This window comes from Lampetra planeri, chromosome 71 (genome assembly GCF_965212315.1).
Source record: "Lampetra planeri chromosome 71, kcLamPlan1.2.h2, whole genome shotgun sequence".
NCBI lineage: Eukaryota > Metazoa > Chordata > Hyperoartia > Petromyzontiformes > Petromyzontidae > Lampetra > Lampetra planeri.
The window spans coordinates 2,101,004-2,120,447 of NC_136176.1; the positions used below are offsets into that span (position 1 = coordinate 2,101,004).

The 19,444-nt window shown below is 44.7% G+C and overlaps 1 protein-coding gene across 1 annotated transcript in view; it reads left to right on the plus strand.

Annotated features, from left to right (window-relative positions):
- LOC144737572 (uncharacterized) overlaps positions 1–19,444 on the plus strand; it is a 35,262-nt gene that overhangs the window by 6,020 nt on the left and 9,798 nt on the right. The window contains 4 exon segments of the mRNA XM_078620335.1: positions 4,264–5,093; positions 11,991–12,010; positions 14,218–14,607; positions 15,128–15,142. Coding sequence (XP_078476461.1) covers positions 4,292–5,093; positions 11,991–12,010; positions 14,218–14,607; positions 15,128–15,142 — 1,227 coding nt within the window. The 5' untranslated portion in view covers positions 4,264–4,291.

Below are 19,444 nucleotides of genomic sequence, written 5' to 3' on the forward strand. Positions count from 1 at the left end.
CCAGGATGGATCGTAGGCAGGCCATCCTAAATGTTTATAATCGGCGAAGATGTTCCATTAGGGGGTCCAAGTTTCGCAAGCATCGAGAAGAGAAGGAATGACCGTGGACGTGAAGACCTGAAGCTTTGTACGGAGTGATAGACCAGGTAGCTTCCACACAGTGTTACGCAGCCAATTAAAAGATAATGCAGCTCGACTGATTCGGAGTGAGACCTTTGCTGTTAAACCGGAGCCGGTCATTAGCACACTGGCAAGGTATGGGAAATTCTCCACTGTCTCCACAACTGCCCCATCACCAATTGGGAGTTGTGGGGGTGGAGTGTCCAATGGTACAAAATAGCCAGGCAGGTGCTTCGTTTTGGTGGGGCTGATGGTAAGGCCCCCACCTCTTGGTGGCAAGCTCCAGGTTCAGCAGCAGCACCTCGAACTCCTCCTCCGAGTGAGTTGCAATTAGCAGATCATCGGCATACATATCGTGGTTGAACAATAGAGTGCCATCCCTTGACCGCACCCGGGTATCGATCAGCCTCCCATTGTTTCTGTAGCAGATGGGAATTCTTCCGGTACAGGCATTGAAGGCTTGACGTGGTCCAAATATATGTAAAATAATGTGGTAGCCAGAGGACATCCCTGTTGCACCCCAAGGTGGAAAGGGAATGGCTCTGACTCACGGCCACGTATTTAGACGTGGGGCGGCTCGCCATCATGAAGGTCCTTAAGGATGGTGATTAGTGGGTCAGGGACTCGGAAAGCACAAAGAGCAACCCAGAGGCCAGGCTAACTGATGGTATCATAGTCCTTGAGCAGGTCAATAAAGCACACGCATGGACTAAGATGCACACATGGACCTACAGACACGCAAAGAAATGGAGTTACACCGACTAACACGCACATGGACTGAGACACACACATATCGACTCACACAAACACATCGACTTACAGACACACACATATGGACTCACACACACATAGACATGCACTTAAGATACACACACATATATGGATGTACACACATACAGCGACTCACACACACACCGACTCACACAGCAATACGTGGACTCACACACACATTGACGTAAACACACATGTACTTACACACACACATATGGACTAAGACGCACACACATGGACTTACACACACACACAGCGACTGATACGCACACAAATGGACTGACATGCACACTTGGACTGACACACACACATAACCACTTTGACATACACACACACATGGGGCGTTGTCCGTTAGAAAAAGACAGACACACACATGGAGTTAAAGACACGCATGGCTCTACACGCACACACATATGGACTCAAAGACACACACATCGACGGGCACAGCAATCCCCGATGATGGCACAGCTATCAGTATGGCAGTACTACGTATGAGGAAATAGCGTGACGTGAGCGATGGAAACAATATAAATTTATTGAAGAAATAATCAAATCACAGACTGGCAGTAGACCGTGGCAGCGTCATAAAAGACAGCAAAAAAGGGAAAAATGAGCAACCTAAAAATCCAAAAATAGTTTTGTGTACACAAACATAATTATTGTAACATGTCAACTTGTTTCATAATGGTAAACAATGAACCTGAGTTGTTATCTGCACACAATATCTGGCAACGTATTGTTTAAATAATAAGCAATCAACGTGAGTTCTTATCTGCACACAAACATTATTATAGTAATGTTTGTCAACTAATGTGTTTAACAATAGTAAACAATGGACTTGAGTTGTTAGCGTAAGAAGCAATGGACTTTGTACTTACCATAGCCATGTTGAGGCCTTGTGCCATGCGTAGCCCCCGTCCTGGCCTACATTGGCGAGGCAGCAGAGTTGGCACATTGCCAGGCTAGGGGCTGGGCCACTACCCCTCCCCCCAGCATCCCCCGGGCGTGCAAGAATAATGGTATGCAAGCACTGAAATATGATCTACGGAGTCTGCAGTATAAACTGGACGCATCGTGTTGGGGGGGGGCAAGAGGACATGACACTGTGAATAATTATCTGCAGCGTTATGTGTGTATGTATTGCCTGTAAAACACGTAAAAGGAAATGTCCCCCGTGAGCTGGAGCGAACGCGCAGCACTTGGTAGGGTCCGCCCCCCCACGCATTTGGCGTCAGTTGGTATGGTCGATGTCGTGCAATAAGTAAATAATGAATAATAGAAACGGCACAAATGTGTTAATCAAACTACTTTAACGTTTACGAATGGGAAAACGGAATAGCCTATTCCCACCGCGGGGCTTAGTGTGTGTCGCTCGGCAAATTTTTTTCTACGTGAAGGCCACCGTCCGAGAGCCAAATCCCCCGCAAGCGCGAGCGCGCGGAGACTTTTTATATATAAGACTAGCTTCACTACCCAGCTTCGCCCGGGACTTGGATTCTTGTCTTGGATTAATTTCATATTCCCTTATTTCACTGAAAAACCCTGAAGAAAAATTATGCTTGCAAGAAAGAAAAAAGTCGAAACAAATCAATTTACCTAAATCGGATGTTTTCACTCCAGGAAATTCAACCTCAACCCACTTCTACGTAAGGTCGATTTTGGCCACTCAGGAAGGGAATGACGTGGCGAGCCTAAAATAGTCGCATTCACTTAAAAATTCCAGACAGCATAAGTTGTGACGCCAGAGCTCAGCATTGTAGAGTTTTTGCTGCTTCACACAAACAAACAGATGTATTTACTGCTTTATATTTAAGAAGATAGCTGTTGTACCCGTTCTTCGCACAAGTATGTATTGAAACTCCGAGAAGCCAATGGCTTCATTGGCTAGGAGCGAAGCGCCACCTAAACTCTCCCGGCACGCTGTTAACAGCTCTACGTATTGCAGAGCGCTTAAATCAGGTGTGTTGCGGGTTGACGCCACACACTTCATGGTCATTCCCCCTCCCCCGCCAAAATACAAAAGTCTATTTTATATCTAGATTTGAAGTTTTAGTGACTAGACAGACACATGTATCCACACATTTCCCTTTTATATAGATAAATCGACATTTTGCGACCCCCACTACCACCGTGTGGCATATTATTACGTGCCAGAGACTCCGTTGAGAGATTAACAGTCCGAGTCCATAACTGGCAATAAGTAATGGCAAAGCAGTTACAAGCGACTCACAGAATTGTGCGCAGTTGCTTATACAGTACACGACTTCCCTGAAGGCAAACACCTTCAGCGAGCGCAATGCCGATCACACGCGTCGAATAACTCCGAGAAGCCAATGGCTTCATTGGCTAGGAGCGAAGCGCCACCTAAACTCTCCCGGCACGCTGTTAACAGTCCTTACAAGTCCTTACTTAATAACAACTCCTTACTTACTAACAACTCCTATTATATTTCATTGCTGAAGAGGTTGCCCCCCCCCCGACCTGAAAATCCTGGCTCCGGCTCTGAGTGTGTGACAGTGTCAAGTTTGTATTTGCAGTAAAGTCGATTAACTCTATTGAGCATGGAGGTTATATCAAAACGGTAGTTTTTTTTTGTTTTCCTCTGGAAACATTTGTAAGAATGGAGTCAGGATGATATCACAGCACATGTGCAGCTGAAGTCAGAACTGTTCATCCCAGCATTCAAGGACATCTGTGCCTGGCTTCACACCTCTAAGTTGCAATTCAACATTAATTTATTGATTTCTGCATAACACAAATAGTATTCATATTCTTGGTTCTTTCGGTAAAGTCACGTAGAAGGGAAACAATAAAGTAATAAAAAATATAAAACAATTAAATTATCACGACGTTTCGACTTCAAAACAAGCAGTCATCATCAGGTGTGTTTTTTTCCACACCTGATAAAGATTGCTTGTGTTGCAGTTGAAACATCGTGAGAATTTTATTGTTTTATATTTTTTATTATTTTATTGTTTCCCTTCTACGTGACTTTACCGAAAGAACCAAGAATATGAATCCCTGCAGTCACGAAAGCTTTAAATCAAAACAAATAGTATTATTTTCAACAGCCTTTGCTTTGTCAGCTGAATTTAGCTTTCATAAATATTACTTTTGTAGCCAGACAGCCGTTTTGTGTGCTCGGAGTATTGGGTTAAAATTCATTTTGAAGATACAAGGGCTTCTAGGCATGTTTGTGACCATTTGCCTTCTCATTGTGTGCCATAACAGCCCGTGTGATGAATTTTGGACACTTTTTCACTATATCATGAATATATGAATAGGTATAGACGTTTGTCTGTGTAAATATGCATTCCTCTGTGTATCGATACTGACGTGTAGATGGTGTTGATATTTTTTTTCTGTCTGCAGCTGTCACTTCCTCTGCAGAATTAGTCTAATGGAGCAAAGGCACTCTGCGCGGCTCAGTGCATACAGCATGGATCGTACTGGAAATTTGACACGGCACCAGAGAACTCGCACAGGAGAGAAACCCTTCAAGTGCAGTGTGTGTGAGAAGGCATTTGCACTTTCATCTCATCTTGTAGCACACCAGAGAACACACACGGGAGAGAAACCCTTCAAGTGCAGTGTGTGTGGGAAGGCGTTTGCACAGTCATCTACTCTTGCAATGCACCAGAGAACACACACGGGAGAGAAACCCTTCAAGTGCAGTGTGTGTGGGAAGGCATTTGCACATTCATTTTCTCTTGTAGCACACCAGAGAACGCACACAGGAGAGAAACCCTTCAAATGCAGTGTGTGTGGGAAGGCGTTTGCACAGTCAACTACTCTTGTAGAACACCAGAGAACACACACAGGAGAGAAACCTCTCAAGTGCAGTGTGTGTGGGAAGGCATTTGCACAGTCATCTACTCTTGCAAAACACCAGATAATACACACGGCAAAGAAACCCTTCAAGTGCAGTGTGTGTGGGAAGGGGTTTGCACGCTCATCTACTCTTGTAGACCACCAGAGAACACACACAGGAGAGAAACCCTTCAAGTGCAGTGTTTGTGGGAGGGCGTTTGCACTTTCATCTCCGCTTGTAGCACACCAAAGAACACACACAGGAGAGAAACCCTTCAAATGCAGTGTTTGTGGGAAGGCGTTTGCACAGTCATCTACTCTTGGAATACACCAGAGAACACACACGGGAGAGAAACCCTTCAAGTGCAGTGTGTGTGGGAAGGCGTTTTCACGTTCATCTCCTCTTGTAGCACACCAGAGAACACACACGGGAGCGAACCCCTTCAGGTGCACTCCTTGCGGGAAGACATTTGCACTTTCATCAAATCTTCATGCACACCAGAGAACACACAAGCATCAGAAGATCCAGAAGGAGTGGAGTCTGAAATCGGCTTGTGAAAGTCAAAGTGCCACAATGAGCCCATCCCTCATTAAACAAGAACCGGAAGAAAATCCCAGCTTAAACACTTTTAAAGGTATCAAGGTGAAATATGAAGAGGTGAAGGTGAAATGTGAAGAAGTGATGGTCAAGAGCGAAGAAGTGAAGGTAAAATGTGAAGATGAAGATTCAACTCCAAAATCAGACCTTCACATCGATAGAGGCAACGTGAAGCAGGAGGAGAATTCTGACTGTGAGGCAGAGCGAGGCAACTCCCAGCAGTTTGTGGAAGTTGAGGTGTGGGTGGACTTCCTCTGAAACAATACGAAGTCAAATGGAGACCCGGTAGATGTGTAGCTTGAGATTATGTCGCTCCAATAGACGCACCTTTGTCACAGGCCTTTAATGACAACAATGTGAAGTTGAACGCTCAATTCCTAGGTTCAACCTGCAGGGCAAGAGCGGCCAGTCTTTGTGGACCTGTGGGTTGCGTAGATCTCTAACCAGGAGTGAGAGCCAATAAGCTCTCAAGCATTCGATATGTAATCATAATTGCATTTACATGGTGCTTGCTTAATTGCCTCAGCAACTTGGAGTGTTTTATCGTATCTTGTCTCAAACACTCGAAGAGCATCCCCAAGTAGCAGCTGCCCCTGTGTGGCACAAGGAGGTGGCCCTGCACCGGCCTGCATGTGGACAAGAGCCTGTCAGTAGGGGGCGGTGGTTGATGTGGCATCTTAGTTGTGGAGTTTGTCGGTAATGTTTTAGAATTTGATCAATTTTGACCCAGACGTCAGAATGCAATGGCCTACTCGTTTTGAATTACACTATTATGTTGTACATTCACTTCGATTTAAAGCTTTCGTGACTGCAGGGATTCATCTTCTTGGTTCTTTCGGTAAAGTCACGTAGAAGGGAAATAATTAAATAATAAAAATACAACATAATAAAATAATTCTCACGACGTTTCGGCTACAACGCAAGCAGCCGTCCTCAGGTGAAGAATGAAACACCACCAAGCTTGGAGCATATATTTAAGCTGGGTTGGAGGGGGAAGAAGAGCGCCTTGACAAATTAATTTGTATCTCAAGAGGAATTTAACATTCCTTCCCTTTGTTAATTCTACCCCCTGTCCCCTCCCTTTGATGCTGCTAATCCTGCATAATGCACGGGCATAATATGACTTTGAAACCCCCCGCCCACCTCCTACGCATTTCCCATAAATATGCTAAATTCCTCTTGATATGCAAATTATTTTGTCAAGGCGCTCTTCTTCCCCCGCCAACCCAGCTTAAATATTCGCTCCAAGCTTGGTGGTGTTTCATTCTTCACCTGAGGACGGCTGCTTGCAATGTAGCCGAAACTTTGTAAGAATTATTTTATTATGTTTTATTTTTATTATTTTCCCTTCTACGTGACTTTACCGAAAGAACCAAGAAGATGTACATACACTTAAGCAGACGGTGCGCATTTTTAAAAATAACTTATTGTTAATACGATGTAACCTGATGCAGCATAATTAGGTGCAGTAATTAATAAAATGACTCAATAATTTAGAATTAATACTTGTATGATTGTGTGTGTACATGTAACATTTTGTCTATAAGGGTTAAACATTGATTAAGTGATGTTAGGACAAAGTGTGTGTTTTGGAAGTAACCTGGACAGATCACTCTGGTGAGACCCGTTGTTTTTGTGATACAGGTCAAAGGGTACTTCTGTGTTTTCAGGAAGCATCTCCCTTTGGAGCAACTCATTGTCTTTGAAATAGGGAGCGCATTCGGATCATTCATCAGTTACAAGGCAGACCACTCAAAAGTTACGCGAATAGGAGGTACATTCTCTACAACACGAATTCTAATTTTGTATTACGTGTTGACGTAGATTTTGTCGAACTAGGACTAGAAATTATCCTTGCTGATTATGTCTGAATGTTCACAACCATGGGTTGAAGCAAGCCCCTCAGAACCATTTACGGCCTTGGGCCAGGAAAGTAATGAAAAAAAACTGCACACGAACGACGCATCCACGCAAGCTCCTGATGGTCCGTTTTAAAGTTTGAAAATGAAACAATGTTGAATTGTATTATGATTTGAATTAGATAATTGTATTTTTTCATTAAAAGCTTATATCATTTTACATCTGGTAGACTTAATTGAAAACGACATTTCGTGTAAATTTCCTTTCGTCGTTAAGTAGATGGCCTTGCCGGGGATTTGGTTCCATGCGGAGTTTCACCTTTTCGGGATTGCGGGATCGAAATAAGGCGGCACAGAGCTGGCTGTGCGAGAAGACCGTCGTCCGTAGATCGATTCCAACATGATTGAACGTCTGTCCATGCGCCTCCGTCGTTCATACAGGGGGTGCGTATGTTTGCAGCGCCCCCTGCATGAAAACAACGGAAAGTGCAGCGTTCGTCATAGGTAGATGAAGTTGTGTGCTTATATAAGAGTATAGCCAGTGGGCTTCAAAGTACCTTTGTCTTACAGAAATCAATTTCGCGTGAACCCACCGCATTAAAACAATGCTCAGCTGAGCGGGGCAAGTCACAGTGGGGGGGGGGGGGGGCACCTTATATATGTCACGTGCCGTAGCTCACGTGACTTCTGCCGCGAAAATGTCGAGATGTTTTCGCCTGAGGACGACCGCTTGTTGTGATCGAAACGTCGCGATTTATTTAATTTTTTCTACCTACGTGACTTTACCAAAAAAACCAATGAGTATGAAAGACGTCTCATCTGCTGATCTTGTTCATATCTGTGTACATCGATATCCCACATTGCTTACATGTACACGCCACACTGAAATAAATATAAACTAGAACGACTTCCGGGGATGGGCAAAGATCGAGGAAACTCTTTCCATGGAGCGAGTTAAGTGTGTTCGATTCAACATCTCTGTCCGCCTCTGTGTGTCTCTCTCTGTCTTTGCCATCTCTATCTTTCTCTGTCTCTGTGTTCCTCTTGTCTGTGTCTGTCCGCCTGTCTTGTCTGTGTGTGTCTTGTCTATCAGCGTCTGTCCAACCATAGTCAATGACTGTAGCGGCACGCACCCGTTTAACTCTCATGGCTACACGCCACTCAAACTTGCTCCGAACACACAAAGACAAAGATCCCCCGTATAGCCTGGACAGAATGTTGGGGCAAGTGCCCAAGCCTTGTCCCTAGTTTTCATGAGCTTAGTAATCAAAGGATCAAACCATGGTGGGCGGTTGCCTTTAGTTTTAAATCTAACCAACGGAGCATGTTTGTCAAGAATTTGGAGAAACGTGTACCTGAAGGTCTCCCAAGCCGTAGTCAGGTTAGGGATTTCCGAGACCTTGTCAATATCCAAGTGAAGCACATCATTAGTAAATGCCTGAATGCTCAAGTATCTCATGGAGTGCTTCTCAACCAATTTAGGGGGGCTTTGGGTCTGGCTGATGATCTCACCCCAAATATGAAGGAGTGATCACTAAGGTTATTATCCAGAACACCAGTCAGTGCGAAATTGTGAGGGGCATTTGTCAATAGGACGTCAAACAGACATGACTGTCCCGGATTTTTTAGGTTGGGTCTTGTGGGGACATTTATTCATTGAAATAGGTTAAATTCATCTGCAAAATTTGTGGCCACGGCCGGCAATTTTAGCCAATTCCAATTTAGATCACCTACTAAAACTATTTCACCTTTAGGGAGGCCCCCAAGAAGCTCTCTCAGTGCAGACGCAGCTTCAACATCCTTCCCACTAGGCGGTCTATAGCAGCACACTACCAATATATGTTGATTATTTGGGAGAGTTATTCTGAGAGCAAGACCTTAAATACAATTTTTTTTAAACAAGGAGTGAGCTGGTGAACATGCAATAGTATTACAAACATAGATGGCAATTCCACCTCCTTTAGATCCTCGGTCAAGCTCAAAAAGGTTGTAGTTGTCAATCGTAATCTGCAAGTCATTTACAGCAGGAGTGAGAAATGTTTCTGTTAGGCAAAAAATGTCCGGGTCCAGGCTTGCCACTTCTAATTTTAGTTGACTTAATTTAATCACAAGCCCTCTGATGTTGACGTGTAGAACACCAACACCTTTTCTGCCAGAAAAATCTACATAATTATACGATTTCTTTACATTTGGGCCAGGATGAAGCGCAATACCACCCAGAAATAAGAAAAGTAGAATTAATAGTTTGCACAGGTATTTTCTGTGAAAGGATGAAGAGCGGCGAACCTTGGATGAATATCAGCAGCTCGCAGGTGGTGATATTCTTAAGAGCAGAATGAAGTTTGGAAGGAGTGCTGGTGAAGTAATGGGGCAAAGATAAGGTTGAAAAGGTTTCAATGATGGAGTGTAGAATTGTCTATAAGCTGTTTAATTAGCAGGTGTAGTGGCAAATTGAGCAACAAGTATGGATGCGAAGTAACGAGGGTAGCCGTTTGTAGAGTTGAGTGTGGCACTAGATATGGCCGGGAGGGACAGCAGTAGAATATACAGCAGGACGATTGCCATCTTTCAAATATCAGGGATACACATAGTTTAACACATGAGCGAAAAATATATATACTTGTAGGCCGAGCGCGGGAAACGTCTTGCCACACTCGCCACACATGCACGGCTTCTCACCCGTGAGCACTATTGGTCACAGCATTGGAGGTGACGCAGAAGAGGTTGGCGCGCTCATTTATGGCCTTGAGCTTCTCGCTGCACTCGGGCGGCAGCTGAAGGTTTTCCAGGTCGTTGAGCGAGCGCTGGAGGGCGGCTCCGTGCTTGCCGATCAGGTCGTTGCATGTGCTCATATCCTCGAGCTTGGAGGACAGCGAGCGGAGCGTGGTCTGCAGTTCCCTCTGCCGGCCTGTGCGCCTGATTTTTCATCGCCCGAGTCATAAGCTTGCAGCACGCTTGTAGAGCCAGCCCTCCTTCACCACCGTCACCTCCGCTATGGCGTCGTAGTCCTGCCTTGGCTCTCTCGGTCTGCTCAAGCACTCCGCCACAGACTCTCCGTGCACTTCACACGAGCATGAGCGACGCGTCACTCCTCACCACCACGACCACGGCGGTCCGCATGGCCCTGGGTGCTGCTCCCTGTGACTTCGGGTGACAAAGGCGGCCGGGCCTGGTTCTACCCACACACCTCCTCCTGTGCTATGCCGGCCCCCATTTATACTGCTCGGGAACAGCACGTTAAGGCTAAATGTGGGTCTTCGTCTGAGTGTGGTTGTGTGCAAGTCAACCCGTGGCACCTGGGTCGTGCACATAGCCTGGCACAAGCGTCGTGGTGACGTCACCGCCACTTAGTGGCAAATTGCGGTTGTCACCATTTGTGTGTGGGTGTTTGTGAGTGTTGAGTTGAATATCTGCTCTTTTTGTTACGTCCTGGGAGTCCTGCCTACGACCCGTCCTGGGTGTCACCAGGCCGCCTCGTGTGAGCAGCTCACAAATCTACGTTGAGCTGACCGCGATAATCGGAGTTGCGGGGGAAGGACAACAAACTAAGCACGCAAACAAACTGTTCTAGAGAAAATAGTTTTCAATCTGCCCCAGTGGCTTCCTCATTCATTCATAAACCGTAAAGGATAATACATACACAATACGAAAAGCTTATAGCCTAGGGCTTTAGACAATGCGCTGGCGAACTAGCTGTTTTAGACAAATTTCAGGGTGCTGATTCCAAATCTGATCTCAGATTTGCTCTATCACATCTCATTTTTATGCTATCGGCATACCCCATTTTCATTTATTTTACCCGAAATTAGCTCTGTCACTTATGATTTCAAGTTGTTGCGAGTTAGTGACTGCTTTAGTGCAAAATATGGTGCTGTATTTTTAGGATAGTGTGTTTATAATATAATTTTATGTAGATATCCACATTTATTTAATATTTTTCTTCTGCAGGGCGTGATCTAACAATGGCTACAACATCCGAAAGAAGGAAATGCAGTAATGGCCCAGATATCTTCTGCTACATCTGTGGCAGCTTCACTTTTTAGGATCAAAGGCGCAACATCAATACCTTTGTCAAGAAGGATTATCTTGCCTACTTTAAAGTACGAATTGGAGACCAAGACAAAAATTGGGCTCCTCACAAAGTGTGTAAAACCTGTGTTGAAACTTTGCGATCATGGTCTAAAGGAAAGAATGCTAAGCTGAAGTTTGGTGTGCCAATGGTTTGGAGAGAACCTACAAACCATTTGGATAACTGCTACTTCTGCCTTGTGAATGTAAAAGGTTTCAATAAGAAAAACAAACAACACTTACAATACCCAGATATCCCATCTGCCAGACGACCAGTTGAGCACTGAGGAAATACCTGTGCCTGTATTTACTGAGCTACCAGAGATTGATGTTGAATCCCGCAGTTTACCTGCTTCTACAGATGATGATGATGCTCAGATCGAATTTACGCCATCTGATGCAGATTGTGATAAAATGTATCTGTTTAGTCAGCCTGAATTGAATGATCTTGTAAGATATTTGGATTTGCCAAAGCAGTCTGATGAATTGTTGGCTTCCAGGCTGCAAGAGAAAGGACTACTCAGACCTGGCACTACTGTCCCCTTTTATCGTAACAGAGAAGCAGTACTTCCATTCAGATGGTCAACTTGTTTATTGTAATGATGTTGAAGAGCTTCTTCTCAATATGGGACTGCCCGCATATGATTCAAGTGAATTGAGACTTTTTATTGACAGTAGTACAAGGAGTTTGAAATGTGTGTTACTTCACAACAGAAATATATATGGTTCAATCCCAATAGGACACTCTGTAAAAATGAATGAAGAGTATGCCAACATCAAGATTGTTCTGGATAGATTGGAATACCATGTTCATGGATGGCTAATTTGTGTTGCTTTGAAAATGGTTAATTTTCTGCTGGGTCAGCAAGAAGGTCACACCAAATACCATTGTTTCCTGTGCTACTGAGACAGTAGGGCTACATTAGAACACTAGGTTAAAAAGAACTGGCCACCAAGAATGAGTTTGACGCCTGGTGACAAGAACATCAAGAATGAGCCTCTGGTTGATAGGAAAATTTTTTTATTTCCCCCACTGCACATAAAACTTGGGTTAATGAAGCAATTCGTCAAAGCTCTTGATCACACTGGAGACTGCTTCAGCTATATATGTTCAACCTTTTCAAGTCTCAGTGCCGAGAAGAAAAGGCAGGAATATTTGATGGCCCTCAAAAAAGAACACTCATCAGGGATCCACACTTTGTTATAACAATGACTGCGGCAGAGGCTAGAGCTTGGAATGCATTATCTGATGTGGTGCGGAATTTTCTTGAGAACAGGAAAGCGGACAACTATCGCGAGATTGTGGAGGAGCTGCTCTTGAGTTTCCAAGCACTTGAATGTAGAATGAGCATCAAGGTTCACTACTTACATAGTCACTTGGCCCAGTTTCCAGAGAACATGGGTCACGTGAGCGAAGAGCAAGGTGAACGCTTTCGTCAAGACATTAAAGTTATGGAAGAACGTTACCAAGGCCGATGGGACTCAAACATGATGGCAGATTACTGCTGGTCCTTGATGAGAGACATTCCACAATCTGTACATCGGAGATCATCAAAGAAAAGGTCGTTTATGCAGATGTAACATCACTATTGTGAATGACCTTTTTGTACATATTTTTCTTATCTTCACAATTCAATTCTTACATGGTAATATGCATTCACTCACATTAATATGCAGTCACTCTCACAACTTTGTGCTACGGCTCATTAAATGTTTGTTTCATTATTATTGTATCTTATCTTATTCTTGTATGGATGTCTGTTTAGCTATTCGTATATGAGCATACATTTGCTGTTTTTATTGAAAATGCAATATTTGATATCTCAAAAACCTGAAAACTGATGCCAGATTTGGAATCAGCACCCCAAAATAACCTTAAATCCATTAGAATACCTTATGCCAGAAAAAGCGTGACCGGTGTCATTTTTAACTCAATAAACAAATAAAATAAACCCAACATTTGAATAAATATCCTTGTATTTGTATTACAATAAATATAGACACGTACATTTATATTTTAAAGTGCATAAATGTACACAAATTAACAAAAAAAACAATACAAAAGCTGAGTGCTTTAGTCAAGGCACTAACAGACTAGGCCCTAAATCACATTCAAATTCATTAACACAAAATAAACGTAGTTAATAAACCTTACAATTAGAATAAATACACATTCATTTGTATTGTAATGAATACCGTAATGAATACAGACACGTACATTTATATTGACACTAGTGGTGAGTACCCGGCGTTGCCCGGGCCAAAAAGGCAGACACACACATGTAGTTACACACACAAATCGACTGACACATACACATAGAGTTACACGCACATATCGACTCACACACATACATAGACTGAACAACAACAACCGCCATTCGCCAGTAAGTGGTGGTGACATCACCACAACGCTTGCAACGCTTGTGCCAGGCTATGTGCACCTTGAGGCCACGTAAAGTGTGGGACGCCTGCTGGCAGGAGGTCACGGGGCAGACCCAGATGGCACAGGTCGACTGACTGAGACGACTGGCTGATGCATCACCTGTGCCCCCTACTGTGGCAACTTGCTGTGCTTTACCCACCCGGCGCTCCGCTCGTTGTGAGCGTCGCTCCTCTGCCCTCCGTTGTTGTTGGAGGGCGACTGTTAAAAGTCATTTTCAAGATACTAGGGCTTCCAGGCTGACCATTTGCTCTCTCATTGTGTGCCCATGTGATGAATTTGGGAATCTTTTTCACTCTTATCATGAATATATGAATGAGTATAGACGTGCAAGTCATGTGTGACTGTGTATATATGCATTCTTTTGTGCCTCGATATTGACGTAGATGGTCTGGATATACATTTTTTCTGTCTGCAGCTGACGGTTCCTCTGACACTTCCTCTGCAGAATTGGTTTGATGGAGCAAAGGCACTCAGCGCAGCTCGGTACAAAAAGGCAACAATGCAACCAGTGTGCATACAGCACGGATCATGTTGGACATCTGATACAGCACCAGAGAACTCACACAGGAGAGAAACCCTTCAAGTGCAGTGTGTGTGGGAAGGCATTTTCATATTCATCTGCTCTTAAAACACACCGGAAAACACACACAGGAGAAAAACCCTTCAAGTGCAGTCTGTGCGCGAAGGTGTTTTCACGGTCATCTTCTCTTGTATTACATCAGAGAACACACACGGGAGAGAAACCCTTCAGTTGCACTCTGTGTGGGAAGGCGTTTGCAAATTCACAACATCTTAAATTACACCAGAGAACACACACGGGAGAGAAACCCTTCAAGTGCACTGTGTGTGACAAGGCATTTGCACAATCACCAACTCTTCAATCACACCAGAGAACACACACGGGAGAGAAACCCTTCAGTTGCACTGTGTGGGAAGGCGTTTGCACAGTCATCAATTCTTAAACATCACCAGAGGACACACAATCATCAAAAGATCCCCAAGAAATGGAGTCTGAAATCGGCTTGTGAAAGTCAAAGTGCTGCAGTGAGCCCATCCCTCATGAAACCAGAAGTGAATCCCAGCTTGGACACTTTTAAAGGTATCAAGGTGAAATGTGAAGAGGCGAAGGTGAAATGTGAAGAAAGGATGAAGAGCTAAGAGATGAAGGTGAAATGTGAGAAAGTGATGGTGAAAAGCGAAGAAGTGATGGTGAAAAGCGAAGAAGTGACGGTAAACTGGGAAGATGAAGATTCAACTCAAAAATCGTACCTTTACATCGATGGAGGCAACGTGAAGCAGGAGGAGAATTCTGACTGGGAGGCAGAGCTAGGCAACTCCCAGCAGTTTGTGGAAGTGGAGGTGTGGGTGGACTTCTTAGACAATACAAAGTCAAATGGAGACCCGTTGGATGGGTAGGCTTGAGACAATGAAGCTCCAATAGATGCACCTTTGTCACAGGCCTTTAATGAAAAGGTGAATTTGAACACTGAATTCCTGGGTTCAACCTGCAGAGTAAGAGCGGCGAGTATTTGTTGACCTGTGGGTTGGGTAGATCAATAATCAGGAGCAAGAGCCAATAAGCTTCCAAGTATTCCACTGTTATATTTATATTTGCATTGATATGGTGCTTGCTTAATTGCCTCAGCAACTCAGTTTCATATCTCATCACAAACACTCGAAGAGCACCTTCAAGTGGCAGCTGCCTCTGTGTCATAAGGTGACACTGCTGTCACCTGCATGTGGGCATGAGTCTGTCAGTCGGGGGTGATGATTGATGTGTAATCTTCATTATGTAATTTCTGGATCATGTTTGAAATTGCCCAAATATTGACCATGACACCAACATGCAATGACCTATGCGTTTTGAATGACACAATCGTATGTTTTACATCCACTGTTAAGCAGACGGTGCATATTTTGTTAAATGTTACTGGAGTAGCCAGACGTGCCTGTCGGATTTGAACCTTGAACCTCTGCAATAAATAGAGAATGTGCTTCTACTTGGATTCCCTCAATCTGAGTGTAGGCATGACAGCCTGAATGTTTCTAACTGGCGCAGATGTTCCATTTAGAGGGGTCCACGTTTCACATGCCTACAGAAGGGAGGGCAAAACTGGCCGAGAAGAACCGAAGCTTCATGCGGAGCGACAGACCAGGTAGCTTCCACACAGCATAGCGCAGCCGATGAAAAGAATGCCGCCCGACTGATTCGGACCACCCACACACTACACACGCAGTGTACCCACAAGGTCTACACACACCATGTACACAGCGTACACACAGTTTACCCACACAGTATACAGTCTGTACACGCACAGTGTATACACACAGTAACAACCGCCATTCGCCACTAAGTGGTGGTGACGTCACCACGGCGCTTGTGCCAGGCTATGTGCACGGGGCAGATCCAGGTGTCATGGGTCGACTGACTTAAATGACTGGCCAATGCACCACCTGTGCCCCCGACTGCGCCAACAAACAGTGTCCACACACAATGTTCACGTTGTTGTTGAGCTCACGCACCCAATGGGTTTCTGTTCAAGAGAGGGAGCCACAGAAATGGAATCTAAATAAACTTGAACTCTAACCCTGATCTCGCTCTCTGACGTCACCCCTCAATAACTCGGCATGATATGCGAGGGGGAGGTGTCCTCCATTAGTGACGTCATGTCACCGAGGTATTTACACCCCCCCCCACCGGGATTTTGAGCGTGACGTCACGTCTACCGATTTCCGTTCCAGTAAAATGCTTATATGGGACGGGGTCAGCAGCCAAGCACCATCACCTGACATGGGCCCCTCTCATTAACATAATTTATTCAGTTACTCTGCTGCTCGTTGGAGGAGAGAATTGTGTGAACCCCACAAGTGACGTCATGTCACCTCCTGCTGCCGCATGACGTCACGAGTTACCAGGTTGCTGCTCCGCGCACGCTCGCTCACTGCGATCCGAGGTGAGAAGTTTACATTGTGGTGGTTGTTGTGGTTGTGGTGATTGTTGTTGTAGTTGTTATTGTGGTTGTTGTTGAGGTGGTTGTTCTTGTGAACCCAGGTAGAGCCTCGCTCCTTCTCCCTGTCGTAGAGTTATCAATTGAGTAGCAGCGAGTATGGAATCGATGTCCAGGTTGGAACATTACAACGCGGGGCCTTGCCTCCTGCCCTCGCCTGATCGCATTTGCTTTAATTCTCTGCTTCAGTGGAATTTGTCTTCACCTGGCTCACTACTTTGAAACTTTGTTTTCTTTTAAACATTTCTACGTTTTAATTTTATTTACCAGGCATAGCCCACTTGAGCTACACCGCTCTTTTTCAGAAGCGACCTGCCCACAACACAGTGGGCTTATCAACGTGTGGAAATGTTTATCGGTTAAATACTCTAAACGCGTGGTGATGTTGACTCTAAATGTGCAGGGAAAAACGCAGGATCCGGAGGAAAATCCACGCGACCACAGAGAGAGAGGGACACGCAAACTCCAAATATACAGCCATAATACAGGTTTGTTTGGGATTGATCGCGTAAATAAATAAATGTGCCGTTAACCCCGCCACCACCCGACACAGCCAATTAGTAAGGGGTTTGTCACGTAAACAGAACGTGGGCAGTGCGTCACTAGTACAGCACTAATGTGTAGTGTAGTGTATAGTTGTGTATAGTATAGTGTAGTGTATAGTTGTGTATAGTTGTGTGAAGTGTAGTGTATAATGTAGTGTATAGTTGTGTATAGTGTAGTGTACTAGTACAGCATATCAGTGTGTTGGAGAGCCAAGCCACAACATTTACAATCTAAGTACAACGTTTTGATAGTAATTCCAACCAGCTTCATCAGACGACAGCCAAATGTTGCGGCTTGGCTCTGTGAGAATATAAATCGGCTCGCTGGGTTCATAGCGCAGCACGCTAACCGTTTCACTACTGCTCCCCACTCACTCACAAACTTCATCGGAAGTATAGTATTTATCCAGCAATAACTTAAGTTACCCTGCTTAGCTCAGGTATCAGTAGTCAAACATTAAGAGTAATGTCTTGCCATGCTGGCTTTCATTACAATTGAATTCTGCCAATGAAGTCTGTAGATGTGTGTATATTGTCTGTAGATGTGTGTATAATAGCAGGGCTTATTTGTTTCATAATGAGGACAGCTTTTAAATACGTTGCCCACATTCTTTGATGATTTTTATGATTTTGGGAAAGCCCGTCTAAAGCTGCGTGACCAGGAATCGGAGCCATTTCCTGTTCAACTTGGCTTGTGACAGAAATTCACTCTGGCCCCATGCATTACATTACAGAGCATCTTCAATAATTGTCGTTTGAGAAGCTCTCAATGGCCATAAAAATAAATTGCATTTGTTACGGTTAAAATGATGCGCGCATCGATGCCTAGTTATAGTTAAGGGATCGTTCCCTGGTCAACCATGTTATATCTGCTGATGATCTGGTCATGGCTACTCAATGAAATGGGGTTAGAGAATCTTGTTCTGTGCTTGGATAATTCCATCATGAAATGGGGCCTTTCGTATGTTCCACAAAAATAAATCACCTGCCTGGGAATTTGATTTCATACAATACTGTACCTGCTCAACTCTCCATGAGTAATCAGGCAGTTCTACAAGTGGTGGAGGAGCTCCCATGCCTGGTTAATGTGTTCCCGACCAGCTCTGGTTTGGCAGCCAAAGTCTCACTTTAAATTAGTCGAGCAGCATTCTTTCATTATACTGTGTAACACTGCGTGGAAGCTGCCTGGACTTTTGCGCCATACAAAGCTGAGTGTCCATCACCAAGGTCTAGTCTGTCCGAGACCATCCCTCTCCGTTCCATTCTGGCATCGCACCCACCTCTCACTCGTCGTACTGTGGATGGTGGGCGCACAGGACGGTGCCACGCAGCCATTCCAGGCTGGGTCCAAATGGGTTACGTGGGTCACTGAGCCACCAGGCCTCATTCCACGAGTGATATCAATATACAATATCTGTAACGAAGCCCCCCAATAGACTGCCCCTGGAACTCTATCGGGCACGTCCCACTGAGGGAAGTCCCCGGGGCCCGGGCCAGGACATGCTGGTGGGAATGTCGCTTGGCTGGCTTGGGAACGCCTGGGAATTCCCCAGGAAGATCCAGAGTCTGTCGCAAGGGAAAGGGAAGTCTGGACTGCCCTACTAAATGTGCTGCCGCTACAACCCTCACCAAGACAAGAGGATTTAGAAATAAACGAACAAACAAAGCTGTGAGTCTTCTTGGCCACAGATATTACTCCTTTCTCTGTGGATGCAAAATATTAACTTACTTAAAGGACCGTCTGTTCTGGCTTATAATTAAGACTGGCCAGCCTATGATTCCCTCTATTGAACCAAACAAGATTGTATTAGAACCTTACAGATCCCTAAAATATCAGTACAGAACATAATCAGCGAGTTTCTTTGGGAGGCCAAGCTGCATTGGTTGGGTCATGAATCCCGCATAAACAGACAGCATGCTCAAGCATCTTCTGTTAGTCCAGGTGTTACGAGCTAAACAGGCATGGCATTGGCTTGAGAAGAGATTGGAGGATGTGGAGGTGATCAGACCTGCTGATGACTGGTACCAGGAGTGTCATGATCAGCCTCTGTGGAGGAGGCCCGTGATATATGCTGCGGGGCAGTTGGAGATATTTGCTCTGCAACAATAGTGAGATCGGAGGAGCAACGCTCACATGAATGGGTGAAACGCCGGGTGCCTAAAATGCAGCAAGACAGTGTGAAGCACAGCTGGTGCATCTGTCAAACATCTCAGTCATTCAT